At 44.4% G+C, this 20292-nt stretch overlaps 1 protein-coding gene across 1 annotated transcript in view; it reads right to left on the bottom strand.

The window, feature by feature from the left end:
• LOC109878025 (START domain-containing protein 10-like) overlaps positions 1 to 19721 on the bottom strand; it is a 37824-nt gene extending 18103 nt beyond the window's left edge. Inside the window, exons 1-4 of the mRNA XM_020470257.2 lie at positions 19156 to 19721; positions 2364 to 2511; positions 966 to 1069; positions 372 to 489 (exon numbers count right to left, since the gene is read on the bottom strand). Of these exons, the coding sequence (XP_020325846.1) occupies positions 372 to 489; positions 966 to 1069; positions 2364 to 2511; positions 19156 to 19302 (517 nt within the window). The 5' untranslated portion in view covers positions 19303 to 19721. The remainder of the gene's footprint in view (positions 1 to 371; positions 490 to 965; positions 1070 to 2363; positions 2512 to 19155) is intronic.
• Between the last annotated feature and the right edge of the window lie 571 nt (positions 19722 to 20292).

Below are 20292 nucleotides of genomic sequence, written 5' to 3'. Positions count from 1 at the left end.
AATATCTTGGATAGGAAGGATAAGCCACAGGTCGTATCATCCACCTAATAGGTTTCAAAAAGTTACTGCTGAAACGTAATCTTGTTGCGTTTGATCTTCGCCTGATTCCTCCCTAAGAGCTGTGTCTGTGTACACAGAGGTGTTTCAACAGGACTCTCTCAGTGTGGAGTGAAGCTAGGGGTCTTTCAGCTAACTGGTGTTATGTACACAAACAGACAGAGCAGTCTTCTCATAGCACCCTATGACAGTGATGCACTGTATCCAGGACTGGTGTTGACCAGCATAGAGCTGTACCGTCAACACCAAAAACATGTTATGTAAATCATTTAAAACGTACCGTACTGTATATAACCAGTTAAACAAGGTTTTACCTTTGGGATCGACCTGCGTCAGGTAATAGAGAGTGGAGGAGTTTTCTCCGTTGGACTGAATCAGGTATCCTGTCAGCAGAGACACCGCTCTCACATAGTCCTTTTTGGGCGGATATTGCTGAAATAAGACCAATCAAATCAAAGTCTTATTCATTAATGAATTACCATACAAAAAAATAACCAGTCAGCTGTTCATATTATGTTTAGAGTTTTTTGTTGTTGTTGTTAAACAACCCAAACTTCAACCCAGACTTCACAACAGAGGCATGAAGAGATGTTGACCCCACTTCAACAGTAGACAGGGCCTCTGGCAGGACTTTCTTACTGAGTCTGCCAAACAGCACTCATAGCATCTGTCTATTGTACAACATTCACTAGAAGACATGCTCAACTTCAGAGAAGTAAATTCATCTTCGGGTGCTGTAGCACAAAAGTAATCCTACTTGTGTGAAAACTACGACCGACCGCTCGTCCATTGTGACAGCTGATAAAAGAAAGACTGTTCTTTTAAATACTTTTGTGAGTGCTGGTTGTCTTTTTCATTGTGCAGTATTTCCGAGCCATGCAACATTGTGTGTAGATAAAGGTACATACCGGGTGTTTGACAGAGTAGTTGATGATCAGGTAGTCGTTGCCCAGAGGAAGCCACGATCTCATGGTAACAAAGTCCCTGTTCTTCAGGGGGCTCGGGCACTTCCCTACAAAACACAATGACAACATGACTTCAGTGGAAGATGTTTCAATGAGTCCAAATGTCCACATACTATAGTATTCTATTGTCAATGATTCACAGTGATGAACTGCCTCACAACCCAGTCTATTCAGTCTATTTCTATGCCTGACTAAATTGTGTGGTTGCTGTACCTTTCTTCTGCAACATGTGGTTACAGTAGGGCCTAGGTCATAGAAACACCTTTTACGTTGAGTCTGCTACCTCTGTTGAATCATACCGGCACATTTTGGGGCGGCAGGGTAGCCTAGTGGTTAGAGAAATGGACTAGAAACCGAAAGGTTGCAAACTGACTCACACTGACTGGCATATTGACTCACACTGACCGGCACATGGACTCAAACTGACTGGTACATTGACTCACACTGACTGGCAAATTGACTCACACTGACCGGCACATGGACTCACCTTGACTCACACTGACCGGCACATTGACTCACCTTGACTCACACTGACCGGCACATGGACTCACCTTGACTCACACTGACCGGCACATGGACTCACCTTGATTCACACTGACCGGCACATTGAATCACCTTGACTCACACTGACCGGCACATGGACTCACCTTGACTCACACTGACCGGCACATTGACTCACCTTGACTCACACTGACCGGCACATGGACTCACCTTGACTCACACTGACCGGCACATTGACTCACCTTGACTCACACTGACCGGCAGATGGACTCACCTTGACTCACACTGACCGGCACATGGACTCACCTTGACACACACTGACCGGCACATTGAATCACCTTGACTCACACTGACCGGCACATGGACTCACCTTGACTCACACTGACCAGCACATTGACTCACCTTGACGCACACTGACCGGCACATGGACTCACCTTGACTCACACTGACCGGCACATTGAATCACCTTGACTCACACTGACCGGCACATGGACTCACCTTGACTCACACTGACCGGCACATTGACTCACACTGACCGGCACATTGACTCACCTTGACTCACACTGACTGGCAAATTGACTCAGGCTGAATGGCTCATTGACTCACACATTGACTCACACTGACTGGCATATTGACTCACACTGCCTCATGAATATTGATTCAATAGCAGGAGGCTTATCATCAGTAAACAATGTGACACTAACTCACAAGAGTAATATCCTACGTCTGACACTAACTCACAGGAGTAATATCCTACATCTGACACTAACCCACAGGAGTAATATCCTACATCTGACACTAACTCACAGAAGTCATATCCTATTTCTGACACTAACTCACAGGAGTAATATCCTACGTCTGCGTTGACAGTGAGCCTGCCGATGTCGTGGGTGTCGATCATGTTGCTGTCCCATTTCTTCCGGTAGCTGGTGTCATGAAGGACGTCGTAAAGGGTCTCGGCAGTCACGTCCTTACACACTATCCTCATCTGAAACAATAAGTAAGAGACAACAATTAGTTGAGGAATACAATTACGTAATAACCTATACCGATAAAACCCCGTTACCACGGTAACAACGTAGAAATGACTAGGTAACGACTTTGTTGCCACTACAGTTATTACTGTGTAGTCGCATAGGACTGGCTTAGCTATGAATAACATGGGTAGAACGAGGACTGACTCCTCTTCTCTGAAACTGCCTTCTCTGAAGCTAGAACTGTCTTTGGTATCAATTAAGTTTAGAACGATGCATTTTTAGGAAGAAACAAAAACAAGAGATCTGACACAGAAGCTGTTACTGTCTCTCTTCCAGAAGGATTTGATGTTGACACGTTGTTATGTGGAATGTTGCCCATAGATCAGTCCGTGTTTTTATATAAACAATGACACTGTTTATAAAAGCAGGTGAGAAGACAGTACAGCACCATAACAACAACAACATTTGAAGTTGAGGAAGCTCAATATATTATATTGCTGTAATATCCATGTGACCACATGGAACCAACGGAATATACCAGAACCTACCAACATTTTATTAATTTACAATATGAGATATATTAGTTGAATTAATAATAAACTATATGAAGTGTTTCCTTGGAGATATTACGTAAGATTACAACCATCTTAATGCGCCCTGTTTCCATTATAGTGTACATCATATTAAACTCCATCCAGTGTAGTGTACATCATATTAAACTCCATCCAGTGTAGTGTACATCCTTATAAACTCCATCCAGTGTAGTGTACATCATATTAAACTCCATCCAGTGTAGTGTACATCATATTAAACTCCATCCAGTGTAGTGTACATCATATTAAACTCCATCCAGTGTAGTGTACATCATATTCAACTCCATCCAGTGTAGTGTACATCATATTAAACTCCATCCAGTGTAGTGTACATCATATTAAACTCCATCCAGTGTAGTGTACATCCTTATAAACTCCATCCAGTGTAGTGTACATCATATTAAACTCCATCCAGTGTAGTGTACATCATATTAAACTCCATCCAGTGTAGTGTACATCATATTAAACTCCATCCAGTGTAGTGTACATCATATTCAACTCCATCCAGTGTAGTGTACATCATATTAAACTCCATCCAGTGTAGTGTACATCATATTCAACTCCATCCAGTGTAGTGTACATCATATTCAAATCCATCCAGTGTAGTGTACATCATATTAAACTCCATCCAGTGTAGTGTACATCATATTCAACTCCATCCAGTGTAGTGTACATCATATTAAACTCCATCCAGTGTAGTGTACATCATATTAAACTCCATCCAGTGTAGTGTACATCATATTAAACTCCATCCAGTGTAATGTACATCATATTCAACTCCATCCAGTGTAGTGTACATCATATTAAACTCCATCCAGTGCAGTGTACATCATATTAAACTCCATCCAGTGTAGTGTACATCATATTAAACTCCATCCAGTGTAGTGTACATCATATTAAACTCCATCCAGTGTAGTGTACATCATATTCAACTCCATCCAGTGTAGTGTACATCATATTAAACTCCATCCAGTGTAGTGTACATCATATTAAACTCCATCCAGTGTAGTGTACATCATATTCAACTCCATCCAGTGTAGTGTACATCATATTCAAATCCATCCAGTGTAGTGTACATCATATTCAACTCCATCCAGTGTAGTGTACATCATATTCAACTCCATCCAGTGTAGTGTACATCATATTAAACTCCATCCAGTGTAGTGTACATCATATTAAACTCCATCCAGTGTAGTGTACATCATATTAAACTCCATCCAGTGTAGTGTACATCATATTAAACTCCATCCAGTGTAGTGTACATCATATTCAACTCCATCCAGTGTAGTGTACATCATATTAAACTCCATCCAGTGCAGTGTACATCATATTAAACTCCATCCAGTGTAGTGTACATCATATTCAACTCCATCCAGTGTAGTGTACATCATATTAAACTCCATCCAGTGTAGTGTACACCCTGGACCCAAACTGTTACAGACCTATATCCATCCTGCCCTGCCTATCTAAGGTCTTCGAAAGCCAAGTCAACAAACAGGTCACTGACCATCTCGAATCCCACCGTACCTTCTCCGCTGTGCAATCTGGTTTCCGAGCCGGTCATGGGTGCACCTCAGCCACACTCAAGGTACTAAACGACATCATAACCGCCATCGATAAAAGACAGTACTGTGCAGCCGTCTTCATCGACCTCGCCAAGGCTTTCGACTCTGTCAATCACCATATTCTTATCGGCAGACTCAGTAGCCTCGGTTTTTCGGATGACTGCCTTGCCTGGTTCACCAATTACTTTGCAGACAGAGTTCAGTGTGTCAAATCGGAGGGCATGCTGTCCGGTCCTCTGGCAGTCTCTATGGGGGTGCCACAGGGTTCAATTCTCGGGCCGACTCTTTTCTCTGTGTATATCAATGATGTTGCTCTTGCTGCGGGCGATTCCCTGATCCACCTCTACGCAGACGACACCATTCTATATACTTTCGGCCCGTCTTTGGACACTGTGCTATCTAACCTCCAAACAAGCTTCAATGCCATACAACACTCCTTCCGTGGCCTCCAACTGCTCTTAAACGCTAGTAAAACCAAATGCATGCTTTTCAACCGGTCGCTGCCTGCACCTGCATGCCCGACTAGCATCACCACCCTGGATGGTTCCGACCTAGAATATGTGGACGTCTATAAGTACCTAGGTGTCTGGCTAGACTGCAAACTCTCCTTCCAGACTCATATCAAACATCTCCAATCGAAAATCAAATCAAGAGTCGGCTTTCTATTCCGCAACAAAGCCTCCTTCACTCAAGCCGCCAAGCTTACCCTAGTAAAACTGACTATCCTACCGATCCTCGACTTCGGCGATGTCATCTACAAAATGGCTTCCAACACTCTACTCAGCAAACTGGATGCAGTCTATCACAGTGCCATCCGTTTTGTCACTAAAGCACCTTATACTACCCACCACTGCGACTTGTATGCTCTAGTCGGCTGGCCCTCGCTACATATTCGTCGCCAGACCCACTGGCTCCAGGTCATCTACAAGTCTATGCTAGGTAAAGCTCCGCCTTATCTCAGCTCACTGGTCACGATGGCAACACCCATCCGTAGCACGCGCTCCAGCAGGTGTATCTCACTGATCATCCCTAAAGCCAACACCTCATTTGGCCGCCTTTCGTTCCAGTACTCTGCTGCCTGTGACTGGAACGAATTGCAAAAATCGCTGAAGTTGGAGACTTTTATCTCCCTCACCAACTTCAAACATCAGCTATCTGAGCAGCTAACCGATCGCTGCAGCTGTACATAGTCTATTGGTAAATAGCCCACCCTTTTCACCTACCTCATCCCCGTACTGTTTCTATTTATTTACTTTTCTGCTCTTCTGCACACCAATATCTCTACCTGTACATGACCATCTGATCTTTTATCACTCCAGTGTTAATCTGCAAAATTGTAATTATTTGCCTACCTCCTCATGCCTTTTGCACACATTGTATATAGACCCCCCCTTCGTTTTCTACTGTGTTATTGACTTGTTAATTGTTTACTCCATGTGTAACTCTTTGTTGTATGCTCACACTGCTATGCTTTATCTTGGCCAGGTCGCAGTTGTAAATGAGAACTTGTTCTCAACTAGCCTACCTGGTTAAATAAAGGTGAAATAAAAAATAAAATAAAAAGTGTACATCATATTAAACTCCATCCAGTGTAGTGTACATCATATTAAACTCCATCCAGTGTAGTGTACATCATATTAAACTCCATCCAGTGTAGTGTACATCATATTAAACTCCATCCAGTGTAGTGTACATCATATTAAACTCCATCCAGTGTAGTGTACATCATATTAAACTCCATCCAGTGTAGTGTACATCATATTAAACTCCATCCAGTGTAGTGTACATCATATTAAACTCCATCCAGTGTAGTGTACATCATTATAAACTCCATCCAGTGTAGTGTACATCATATTAAACTCCATCCAGTGTAGTGTACATCATATTAAACTGTTTACAGTAGACCTAGCTACAAGCCAATCACAGTGTATTATATTACAATGTAAACAAGCAAATAAATGGATTTCCCCCATTTCTCTGACTGATGACTGATGAATATACCATTCTGCCTGCATCACAGCAGCAGATTGGGAGAGGATCATGGGATAGCTGGGGGCCACAGCAACGGGGTGGGATGGGATCATGGGATAGCTGGGGGCCACAGCAACGGGGTGGGATGGGATCATGGGATAGCTGGGGGCCACAGCAACAGGGTGGGAGAGGATCATGGGATAGCTGGGGGCCACAGCAGCAGAGTGGGAGAGGATCATGGGATAGCTGGGGGCCACAGCAGCAGAGTGGGAGAGGATCATGGGATAGCTGGGGGCCACAGCAACGGGGTGGGAGAGGATCATGGGATAGCTGGGGGCCACAGCAGCAGAGTGGATAGGATAATGGGATAGCTGGGGACCTTCAAGCCTTTCCTTGTGTTTGGGTTTGGGAGAGGGAAGGAAGGAAGGCCTAGGAGAGGTGTCGGTGGTCAGAAGTTGAGTGTTTGTATTCAACCATGAGGCTGCAACAGGAGTTTCCCATAACACTTCATATGGAAACTCTCTTCATCAAGCATTATGGGGCGGCAGGGTAGCCTAGTGGTTAGAGTGTAGAGGTGGCAGGTAGCCTAGTGGTTAGAGTGTAGAGGTGGCAGGGTAGCCTAGTGGTTAGAGTGTAGAGGTGGCAGGTAGTCTAGTGGTTAGAGTGTAGAGGTGGCAGGTAGCCTAGTGGTTAGAGTGTAGAGGTGGCAGGGTAGCCTAGTGGTTAGAGTGTAGAGGTGGCAGGGTAGCCTAGTGGTTAGAGTGTAGAGGTGGCAGGGTAGCCTAGTGGTTAGAGTGTAGAGGTGGCAGGTAGCCTAGTGGTTAGAGTGTAGAGGTGGCAGGGTAGCCTAGTGGTTAGAGTGTAGAGGTGGCAGGGTAGCCTAGTGGTTAGAGTGTAGAGGTGGCAGGTAGCCTAGTGGTTAGAGTGTAGAGGTGGCAGGGTAGCCTAGTGGTTAGAGTGTAGAGGTGGCAGGGTAGCCTAGTGGTTAGAGTGTAGAGGTGGCAGGGTAGCCTAGTGGTTAGAGTGTAGAGGTGGCAGGTAGCCTAGTGGTTAGAGTGTAGAGGTGGCAGGTAGCCTAGTGGTTAGAGTGTAGAGGTGGCAGGGTAGCCTAGTGGTTAGAGTGTAGAGGTGGCAGGTAGCCTAGTGGTTAGAGTGTAGAGGTGGCAGGGTAGCCTAGTGGTTAGAGTGTAGAGGTGGCAGAGTAGCCTAGTGGTTAGAGTGTAGAGGTGGCAGGTAGCCTAGTGGTTAGAGTGTAGAGGTGGCAGGGTAGCCTAGTGGTTAGAGTGTAGAGGTGGCAGGTAGCCTAGTGGTTAGAGTGTAGAGGTGGCAGGGTAGCCTAGTGGTTAGAGTGTAGAGGTGGCAGGTAGCCTAGTGGTTAGAGTGTAGAGGTGGCAGGTAGCCTAGTGGTTAGAGTGTAGAGGTGGCAGGGTAGCCTAGTGGTTAGAGTGTGGAGGTGGCAGGTAGCCTAGTGGTTAGAGTGTAGAGGTGGCAGGTAGCCTAGTGGTTAGAGTGTAGAGGTGGCAGGGTAGCCTAGTGGTTAGAGTGTAGAGGTGGCAGGGTAGCCTAGTGGTTAGAGTGTAGAGGTGGCAGGTAGCCTAGTGGTTAGAGTGTAGAGGTGGCAGGTAGCCTAGTGGTTAGAGTGTAGAGGTGGCAGGTAGCCTAGTGGTTAGAGTGTAGAGGTGGCAGGGTAGCCTAGTGGTTAGAGTGTAGAGGTGGCAGGTAGCCTAGTGGTTAGAGTGTAGAGGTGGCAGGGTAGCCTAGTGGTTAGAGTGTAGAGGTGGCAGGGTAGCCTAGTGGTTAGAGTGTAGGGACGGCAGGTAGCCTAGTGGTTAGAGTGTAGGGGCGGCAGGTAGCCTAGTGGTTAGAGTGTAGAGGTGGCAGGTAGCCTAGTGGTTAGAGTGTAGAGGTGGCAGGGTAGCCTAGTGGTTAGAGTGTAGAGGTGGCAGGTAGCCTAGTGGTTAGAGTGTAGGGAAGGCAGGTAGCCTAGTGGTTAGAGTGTAGAGGCGGCAGGGTAGCCTAGTGGTTAGAGTGTAGAGGTGGCAGGTAGCCTAGTGGTTAGAGTGTGGAGGTGGCAGGGAGCCTAGTGGTTAGAGTGTAGAGGTGGCAGGGTAGCCTAGTGGTTAGAGTGTAGAGGTGGCAGGTAGCCTAGTGGTTAGAGTGTAGGGAAGGCAGGTATCCTAGTGGTTAGAGTGTAGAGGTGGCAGGTAGCCTAGTGGTTAGAGCGTTGGACTGGTAGCCCAAAAAAGTTGCTAGTTCAAATCCCCCAGCTGACAAGGTACAAATCTGTGGTTCTGCCCCTGAACAGGCAGTTAACCCACTGTTCCTAGGCCGTCATTGAAAATAAGAATTTGTTACCTGACTTGCCTGGTTAAATAAAGGTAAAATAAAATAATGCATTATAATGCACAACTTAGTTTACTTTCCTGGTGCTCTCCATAGCTGTAGTAAATATGTTTATTTAGACTCTTCTGTGATCAATGAGCTTTATTGTAATCAGTTATCGTCAGTGGGGGGGGGGGGGGGGGGGAATTGGTCATTTGACTTCTGTAACAACAACATGGCAGATCAAATACTGGACTCTTTGTGACTAAAGATTTAGGAAAAGACAGGATTCAAGATGAATGTGGAAACTACCGGACAAAGAGATGATGCATTCAATTCAATTTGACTCATTGTCATAAGGGTGTAAAGTACAGGATAGGAATATTGTAAAGAAGGGTTAGGTAGGTCTAGCCCGGAATAAGCATTCCACTTCCTTCCATTCTAAATCTGACTAAGTTTAGTTGATCAGTGTGCAGGGACGACGGTGCTGTATATAGCATGCCAGGTGCAACACGATCAGATATTGTGCGTCGGGTCAACGTACCAAACGGCTCCATGTAACTCAATCAGTAGATAGCTGACGGTGAGTTAATAATTCACCATTACACCTCCCCCTCTGTCCAACCCCAGTCCGGGCCTGGCTTCTAACAGAAGGCTTAGTCACTCCTCATTTCCACTGCCTGGGTTGGCTCCTTTAGGTTAGGTTATGTCCCTCTGAATGGAATGTCGTCAATACCTCGACGCGTACGTTCTATTATTCATGAGAAGTGCATCACTGCCCCGGAAAGATTCATGCATTATAAAGAGAGGTCTATCTAGCCATCATCTCCTGTTATGTTGACGTTTGTGCTGGGTGTCGGAAAATTATTTTCTCATTTATCCTTCTAAACAATCCATCATTCCTACCCTGTTTCTTATTTTTCCTCCTCTTTATTTACCCCATCTGGGTTCCCAACGGGGTCAGCTGGAGGTTCTTCAGTAAGGGCTGTTACCCTCTTGGCCTGGCAGCAGGGGGGAATCAGGTTTCCTCATTACTAGCTGCTAGCCATTACCACAGTTTTCCACTGTTAATTTTTCAAGGATGTCTCCTGGGTGGACATTACCTCAGAGACCCAGACTGCCTTTCCTTTCTGACAGAGAGAAACCAGAGGTCTACAGAGGCATGGTCAGACCATCTACTATCTTGACTAGAACCCAAACATGTGATCATATTACTCCATTGCTATCCTCTCTCTACACTGGCTTCCTGTTAAGGCTAGGGCTGATTTCAAGGTTTTACTGCTAACCTAAAACACATTCAAATTGACTTGCTCCTACTTATCGCTCCGATTTGGTCCTGTCGTACATACCTACACATACGCTACAATCACAAGACGCAGGTGTCCTAATTGTCCCTAGAATTTCTAAGTAAACAGTAGGAGGCAGGGGTTTCTCCTATAGAGCTCCATTTTTATGGAATGGTCTTTATTGAAGACTCATCTCTTCAGTAGGTCCTATGATTGAGTGTAGTCTGGCCCAGGGGTGTGAAGGTGAACGGCAAGGCGCTGTCTCTGCCTGGTCGGCTCCCCTCTCTCCACTGGGATTCTCTGCCTCTGACCCTATTACGGGGGCTGAGTCACTGGCTTACTGGTGCTCGTCCATGCCGTCCCTAGGAGGGATGAGTCACTTGAGTGGGTTGATTCACTGACGGGATCTTCCTGTCCGGTTTTGCACCCCCTCGGGCTTGTACGGTGGAGGAGATCTTCGAGGGCTATACTCAGCCTTGTCTCAGGGTAGTAAGTTAGTGGTCTGTTGATATACCTCTAGGGGTGTGTGGGGGCTGTGCTTTGACAAGGTGGATGAGGTTATATCCTGCCTGGTTAGCCCTATCCGGGGGTATCGTCGGACAGGGCCACAGTGTCCCCCGACCCCACTGTCGCAGCCTCCAGTATCTATGCTGCAATAGTCTATGTGCTGATGGGCTAGGGTCAGTCTGTTACTGATCATCCCTAAAGCCAACACCTCATTTGGCCGCCTTTCGTTCCAGTTCTCTGCTGCCTGTGACTGGAACGAATTGCAAAAATCGCTGAAGTTGGAGACTTTTATCTCCCTCACCTACTTCAAACATCTGCTATCTGAGCAGCTAACCGATCGCTGCAGCTGTAAATAGCCCACCCATTTTTACCTAACTCATCCCCATACTGTTTTTATTTATTTACTTTTCTGCTCTTTTGCACACCAGTATCTCTACCTGTACATGACCATCTGATCATTTATCACTCCAGTGTTAATCTGCAAAATTGTAATTATTCGCCTACCTCCTCATGCCTTTTGCACACAATGTATATAGACTCCCCCTTTTTTTTCCTACTGTGTTATTGACTTGTTAATTGTTTACTCCATGTGTAACTCTGTGTTGTCTGTTCACACTGCTATGCTTTATCTTGGCCAGGTTGCAGTTGCAAATGAGAACTTGTTCTCAACTAGCCTACCTGGTTAAATAAAGGTGTTCTCAACTAGCCTACCTGGTTAAATAAAGGTGTTCTCAACTAGCCTACCTGGTTAAATAAAGGTGTTCTCAACTAGCCTACCTGGTTAAATAAAGGTGTTCTCAACTAGCCTACCTGGTTAAATAAAGGTGTTCTCAACTAGCCTACCTGGTTAAATAAAGGTGTTCTCAACTGGCCTACCTGGTTAAATAAAGGTGTTCTCAACTAGCCTACCTGGTTAAATAAAGGTGTTCTCAACTAGCCTACCTGGTTAAATAAAGGTGAAATAAAAATAAATAAATAAATATCTGGTATAATTCTCCTGTCTTATCTGGTGTCCCATGTGAATTTAACTATGACATGATGACTCCTTGTTGTCCCCAGTCCACCTGACCGTGCTGCTGTTCTGCCTTATTATTATTCGACCATGCTGGTCATTTATGAACATTTGAACATCTTGGCCATGTTCTGTTATAATCTCCACCCGGCACAGCCAGAAGAGGACTGGCCACCCCACATAGCCTGGTTCCTCTCTAGGTTTCTTCCTAGGTTTTGGCCTTTCTAGGGAGTTTTTCCTAGCCACCGTGCTTCTACACCTGCATTGCTTGCTGTTTGGGGTTTTAGGCTGGGTTTCTGTACAGCACTTTGAGATATCAGCTGATGTACGAAGGGCTATATAAATACATTTGATTTGATTTGATTTGAATTATGCTCTCTCTAATTCTCTCTCTCTCTCCACTCCTGGAGGACCTGAGCCCAGGACGATGCCGCAGGACTACCTGGCCTGATGACTCCTGGCTGTACCCGGTCCACCTGGTCCGGGTGGAACCCTGACCTGTACACCGGATGTGCTACCTTGTCCCGGACTTTCTCTCACACACACACACACACACACACACACACACACACACACACACACACACACACACACACACACGCATACGCACACACACACACCTGCTGTCTTGACCTCTGAATGCTCGGCTATGAAAAGCCAACTGACATTTACTACTGACATACTGACCTGTTGCACCCTCAACAATCTGGCCTTAATGGCCAGGTCTCTTATAATCCCCACCCGGCACAGCCAGAAGAGGACTGGCCACCCCACATAGCCTGGTTCCTCTCTAGGTGTCTAATCCCCACCCGGCACAGCCAGAAGAGGACTGGCCACCCCACATAGCCTGGTTCCTCTCTAGGTGTCTAATCCCCACCCGGCACAGCCAGAAGAGGACTGGCCACCCCACATAGCCTGGTTCCTCTCTAGGTGTCTAATCCCCACCCGGCACAGCCAGAAGAGGACTGGCCACCCCACATAGCCTGGTTCCTCTCTAGGTGTCTAATCCCCACCCGGCACAGCCAGAAGAGGACTGGCCACCCCACATAGCCTGGTTCCTCTCTAGGTGTCTAATCCCCACCCGGCACAGCCAGAAGAGGACTGGCCACCCCACATAGCCTGGTTCCTCTCTAGGTGTCTAATCCCCACCCGGCACAGCCAGAAGAGGACTGGCCACCCCACATAGCCTGGTTCCTCTCTAGGTTTCTTCCTAGGTTCTGTCCTTTCTAGGGAGTTTTTCCAAGCCACTGTGCTTCTACACCTGCATTGCTTGCTGTTTGGGGTTTTAGGCTGGGTTTCTGTACAGCACTTTGAGATATCAGCTGATGTAAAAAGGGCTTTATAAATACATTTAGTCTTACATAGGACTACAGTATAGCTGGCTTCTACAGAGGCATGGACAGATCACAGAGTCTTCACAGACAAGTGGGCAGTAATGTTGTCTAGTGTGTTGAGGGTTCTGTTTCTGAATGACTTGTTTAAACCCTACTTTGTTACAGTATGCATCTACATAGGCTATATTGCTATACTACTACCTTGCTATACGACTATACTGCTATACTACTATACTGCTATACTACCACCCTGCTATACTGCTACCCTGCTATACTACTACCATGCTATACTGCTATACTACTATACTGCTATACTACTATACTACTACCCTGCTATACTACTACCCTGCTATACTGCTATACTACTATAATGTTATACTACTGCCCTGCTATACTACCGCCCTGCTATACTACTATACTGCTATACTACTACCCTGCTATACTACTACCCCGCATCCCTACTATACTGCTATACTACTACCCTTCTATACTGCTATACTGCTATACTACTACACCGCTATACTACTACCCCGCTATACTGCTACCCTGCTAAACTCATATACTGCTATACTACTATACTAATATACTGCTATACTACTATACTGCTATACTACTATACTGCTATACTGCTATACTGCTATACTACTACCCTGCTGTACTACTATACTGCTATACTACTACCCTGCTATACTACTATACTACTATACTGCTATACTGCTATACTTCTGTACCGCTATACTACTACCCTGATATACTACTATACTGGTATACTGCGTATACTACTATGCTGCTATACTGCTATACTACTACCCTGCTATACTGCTATACTACTACCCTGCTATATTACTACCCTGCTATACTGCTATACTACTACCCTGCTATACTGCTATACTACTGCCCTGCTATACTACTATACTACTGCCCTGCTATACTGCTATACTACTATACTGCTATACTAATATACTGCTATACTACTATACTGCTATACTACTACCCTGCTATACTACTACCCTGCTATACTACTATACTGCTATACTGCTATACTTCTATACTTCCATACTACTACCCTGCTATACTGCTAGACTGCTATACTACTATACTGCTATACTACTACCCTGCTATACTACTATACTACTGCCCTGCTATACTGCTATACTACTATACTGCTATACTAATGTACTGCTATACAACTATACTGCTATACTAATATACTGCTATACTACTACCCTGCTATACTACTATGCTGCTATACTACTACCCTGCTATACTACTATACTACTGCCCTGCTATACTGCTATACTACTATACTGCTATACTAATATACTGCTATACAACTATACTGCTATACTAATATACTGCTATACTACTCCCCTGCTATACTACTACCCTGCTATACTACTACCCTGCTATACTACTATACTGCTATACTTCTATACTACTATCCTGCTATACTGCTATACTACTATACTGCTATACTGCTATACTGCTATATTGCAATACTACTATACTGCTATACTACTACCCTGCTATACTACTATACTACTGCCCTGCTATACTGCTATACTGCTATACTACTATAATGCTATACTACTACCCTGCTATACTACTACCCTGCTATACTACTGTACTGCTATACTTCTATACTTCTATACCACTACCCTGCTATACTGCTATGCTACTATACTGCTATACTGCTATACTACTATACTGCTATACTGCTATACTGCTATACTACTGCCCTGCTATACTGCTATACTACTATACTGCTATACTACCCTGCTATACTGCTATACTACTATACTGCTATACTACTACCCTGCTATACTGCTATACTACTACCCTGTTGTACTGCTATACTACTACCCTGCTATACTACTATACTGCTATACTACTACCCTGCTATACTACTATACTGCTATACCGCTATACTACTATACTGCTATACAGCTATACTGCTACCCTGCTATACTACTACCCTGCTATACTACTACCATGTTATACTACTATACTACTATACTACTACCCTGCTATACTACTACCCTGCTATACTGCTATACTGCTATACTACTACCCTGCTATACTGCTATACTACTATACTACTACCCTGATATACTGCTATACTACTACCCTTCTATACTACTACTCTGCTATACTGCTATACTGCTATACTGCTATACTACTATCCTGCTATACTGCTACCCTGCTTTACTGCTACCCTGCTATACTACTACCCTGCTCTACTGCTACCCTGCTATACTGCTACCCTGCTATACTACTACCCTGCTATACTGCTATACTACTATCCTGCTATAGTACTACCCTGCTATTCTACTACCCTGGTATACTACTATACCGCTACCCTGCTGTACTACTATACTGCTATATTTCTATACTGCTATACTACTGCCCCGCTATACTACTACCATGCTATACTGCTACCCTGATATACTGCTACCCTGCTAGACAAGGTAGCACGTCCAGTAAACAGGTCAGGGTTCCATAGCCGCAGACAGAACAGTTGAAACTAGAGCAGTAGCACGACCAGGTGGACTGGGGACAGCAAGGAGTCATCATGCCAGGTAGTCCTGAGGCATGGTCCTAGGGCTCAGGTCCTCCGAGAGAAGAGAGAAAGAGAGCGAGAAAAAGAGGGAGCATACTTAAATTCACACAGGACACCGGATAAGACAGGAGAAATACTCCAGATATAACAGACTGGCCCTAGACCCCCGAAACAAACAATTGCAGCATAAATACTGGAGGCCCTGGACAGGGCCAAACAGGAAGGATATAACCCCACCCACTTTGCCAAGGTACAGCCCCCACACCACTAGAGGGATATCTTCAACTACCAATGTACTACTCTGAGAACAGGCAGAGTTTAGCCCATGAAGACATCCCCCATGACACAAACCCAATACTGCTATACTGCAATACTATACTGCGATACTATACTACTATACTGCTATACTACACCTCTACACTATACTGCTATACTACACTACTATGCTGCTATACTGTCTTGCCCATGCCGTTCGGCCATCACTCAATCATATATTTATATGTACATATTCTTATTCATCCCTTTACACTTGTGTGTATGAGGTAGTTGTTGTGAAATTGTTAGATTACTTGTTAGATATTACTGCACGGTCGGAACTAGAAGCACAAGCATTAACATCTGCTAACCATGTGTATGTGACCAATAAAATTTGATTTGATATTACACTGCTATACTACTATACTACTATACCACTTTAATATACTGCTATACTATACTGTAATACTACTGTACTGCTATACTACTACCCTGCTATACTACTACCCTTCGATACTATGATACTGCTATACTACTGTACAATATTACACTACTATACTACTACCCTACTATACTGCTATACTATGCTAATATACTACTACCCTACTATACTGCTATACTATGCTACTATACTACTACCCTACTATACTGCTATACCATGCTACTATACTACTACCCTACTATACTGATATACTATGCTACTATACTACTACCCTACTATACTGCTATACTATGCTACTATACTACTACCCTACTATACTGCTATACTATGCTACTATACTACTACCCTACTATACTGCGCTACTATACTACTACCCTACTATACTGCTATACTACTACCCTTTTATACTAGTATACTGCTATACTACTGTACAATATTACACTACTATACTACTACCCTACTATACTGCTATACTATGCTACTATACTACTACCCTACTATACTGCTATACTATGCTACTATGCTACTACCCTACTATACTGCTATACTATGCTACTATACTACGACCCTACTATACTGCTATACTACTACCCTTTTATACTATTATACTGCTATACTACTGTACAATATTACACTACTATACTACTACCCTACTATACTGCTATACTATGCTACTATACTACTACCCTACTATACTGCTATACTACTACCCTTTTATACTATTATACTGCTATACTACTGTACAATATTACACTACTATACTACTACCCTACTATACTGCTATACTATGCTACTATACCACCCTGCTATACTACTATACTGCTATACTACTATACTACTACCATGCTATACTGCTACCCTGCTATACTCTAGTGCGGAATTAGGAGCCATCTGAATTCCAATCACAAACCTTCCGTGAAATATGAATTCCTCCTCTGGAACGGATGAGGATGTTAGGACATGAGAAGGATATGTTTTGGGAAACCCTATGAATTATTGGTAAAGGAGAGCAACATTTCACTGCATTATGTTGCTGTGCCAAACGATCATAAATGAGAGGAAGCTCTCCTGCTAATAACTTCTCTCTCTCTCTCTCTCTCTCCATCTCTCTCTCTCTCCATCTCTCTCTCTCTCTCCATCTCTCTCTCTCCATATCTCTCTCTCTCTCCATCTCGCTCTCTCTCTCCATCTCTCTCTCCCTCTCTCTCTCTCCCTCTCTCTCTCTCCATCTCTCTCTCTCTCCATCTCTCTCCATATCTCTCTCTCTCTCCATCTCGCTCTCTCTCTCTCTATCTCTCTCTATCTCCATCTCTCTCTCTCCCTCTCTCTCCCCATCTCTCTCTCTCCATCTTGCTCTCTCTCTCTCTCCCCCCATCTCTCCATCTCTCTCTCTCTCATCATTATATCATCATAGCCCTATTCACTAAACACCCAATGAGACATGAAACTCAGACTGAATAAACTGCTCTCGTATCAACAAGCATTTGCTGCAAGATGAGAAACCACTGCAGTTATTTATCTAGTGAGTGTTACAGTATAGGAGAGGAGAGAGAGTATTAGAGCAGACACAGCAGTATGGGTAATGTAATGCTCCAGGGGTCTCTAAGGGGGGGGGGGACAGAAGAGAAACACAGCAGTATGGGTAATGTAATGCTCCAGGGGTCTCTAAGGGGGGGGGGGACAGAAGAGAAACACAGCAGTATGGGTAATGTAATGCTCCAGGGGTCTCTAAGGGGGGGGGGGGGGGACAGAAGAGAAACACAGCAGTATGGGTAATGTAATGCTCCAGGAGTCTCTAAGGGTGGGGGGACAGAAGAGAACCACAGCAGTATGGGTAATGTAATGCTCCAGGGGTCTCTAAGGGGGAGGACAGAAGAGAAACACAGCAGTATGGGTAATGTAATGCTCCAGGGGTCTCTAAGGGGGAGGAGGGAAGAGAACCACAGCAGTATGGGTAATGTAATGCTCCAGGGGTCTCTAAGGGGGAGGTGGGAAGAGAACCACAGCAGTATGGGTAATGTAATGCTCCAGGGGTCTCTAAGGGGGGGGAGGACAGAAGAGAACCACAGCAGTATGGGTAATGTAATGCTCCAGGAGTCTCTAAGGGGGAAGACAGAAGAGAACCACAGCAGTATGGGTAATGTAATGCTCCAGGGGTCTCTAAGGGGGAGGACAGAAGAGAACCACAGCAGTATGGGTAATGTAATGCTCCAGGAGTCTCTAAGGGGGGGGACAGAAGAGAACCACAGCAGTATGGGTAATGTAATGCTCCAGGGGTCTCTAAGTCAACTGTAGACTATTGAGATGCATTCCAAGTGATGGAGAGACACTGACAGTATTTGTTATTATGTGCCACTAATATGGTTAAGAGACCAGCACATATTCTAATAACTCGTGGTTGACTATGTTAACAGTTACCAGTGCATTACAAAGCCTAAACCCTGGTGCACTTAATGACCTACCTAATCATTACTGAATGCAATGGTATTCACAGAGGTAAACCTACATCTCAAGTCTAGCTACTCTAGTCCGGTCACAATATCATGAATAAGGCTGTATACAGTATTAATTGATGATTATAATGATTTAAACATTAGGAAAGGTATCATTATGATTCCACACATTAGATTGGAACCTGTTCAGGTATTATTATATCTGTTGTATCTTAAGAAGCTACAGTAGTCGGGTTTCTCTTGGAAATCCCAAGTTCCACACTTCCAGTCTCCTCTCCTCTCCGCAGTGCGGTGCTTTCCCTTTAAGCACCGCATCAGACCTATCAGAAGGATGCTGTAGTAGCGACATACTTGCCTTTAGTTTCTGGATAGTTTTACACTCTTCATCCCTGCACCACACCGTCACGCTTCCCTTGTTGTAGCGCGCTGTCCATCCTTCGTGGTTTTCACATTGTTCCTTGAAAGAGGTAAAGTCTGTATCGTCTGGTATCTGAACGGGCATCTTCCCGTACCCTACTTGTGATGTGGTTCAAATATATCAGTAGGATATTGGCGAAAGACAGAGAGTGGCAATCCCCTTCTTCCTTTATCTCTGTTAGCTCCCACTGCAATGCTGAGTTTGATGGTGATGGTAGATGTCAGCACAAAGTGCTTTCTTGGGGAAATTCAGTTCAAGTCCCAATAACCAGTAGCAGCGAATTTAATGGTAGAGCTATGACTAATTGACGAGGACTTTTGTCCGGAGTCCTGTTGATACTGGCACTTACTTTCAGCAGGTGCACCTACGTCGTACTAATGTCCCCTGGCGTTCTCACCCCCTATCGTCGTCATAGTGGTGGAGCATGGTAAATAGATAGAGGCGTCACGTTACCGATATCCCGATTTCAGGTGCTGTAGTCCTAGACAACATGGCGCGCATTCAGTCAGACTGACAGACGAACAACAAGATCAGGTGTCATGATTTATGATGTAGACTAGAGGAGATTGTTTTCCGTTCCCTCTGTGTTTATTTGATCTAATTGTCTGCTGATGAGGTGAGGTGAGGTGAAAAGCGCTGCAATTTATCCAACAGCCTGTAATAAAGTTGTAATAACCCAAGAAATACATTTGTAATCACTTTATAATCACATTTTATTCATTTTGCATCTCTAAACGCATCACTCTGCCCATTAATGAGTTATTGTATATAAGAACAATGGTTTTAGGATACAACAGATTAGGCATATTATATATTATATTTTTTTCCATCTAAGTAACATTGCAAAAATCTGAAACTTCCTGTCCAAAAAAATTATGCAGAAAAATGTATCCATGCTTTTGTTACTTCTAGGTTAGATTACTGCAATGCTCTACTTTCCGGCTACCCGGATAAAGCACTAAATAAACTTCAGTTATTGCTAAATATGGCTGCTAGAATCCTGACTAGAACCCAAAAAATGTATCATATTACTCCAGTGCTAGCCTCCCTACATTGGCTTCCTGTCAAGGCAAG

This window comes from Oncorhynchus kisutch, linkage group LG15, assembly GCF_002021735.2.
Source record: "Oncorhynchus kisutch isolate 150728-3 linkage group LG15, Okis_V2, whole genome shotgun sequence".
NCBI classification, from domain to species: Eukaryota; Metazoa; Chordata; class Actinopteri; order Salmoniformes; family Salmonidae; genus Oncorhynchus; species Oncorhynchus kisutch.
This window is presented reverse-complemented; position numbering and strand designations above follow the sequence as displayed.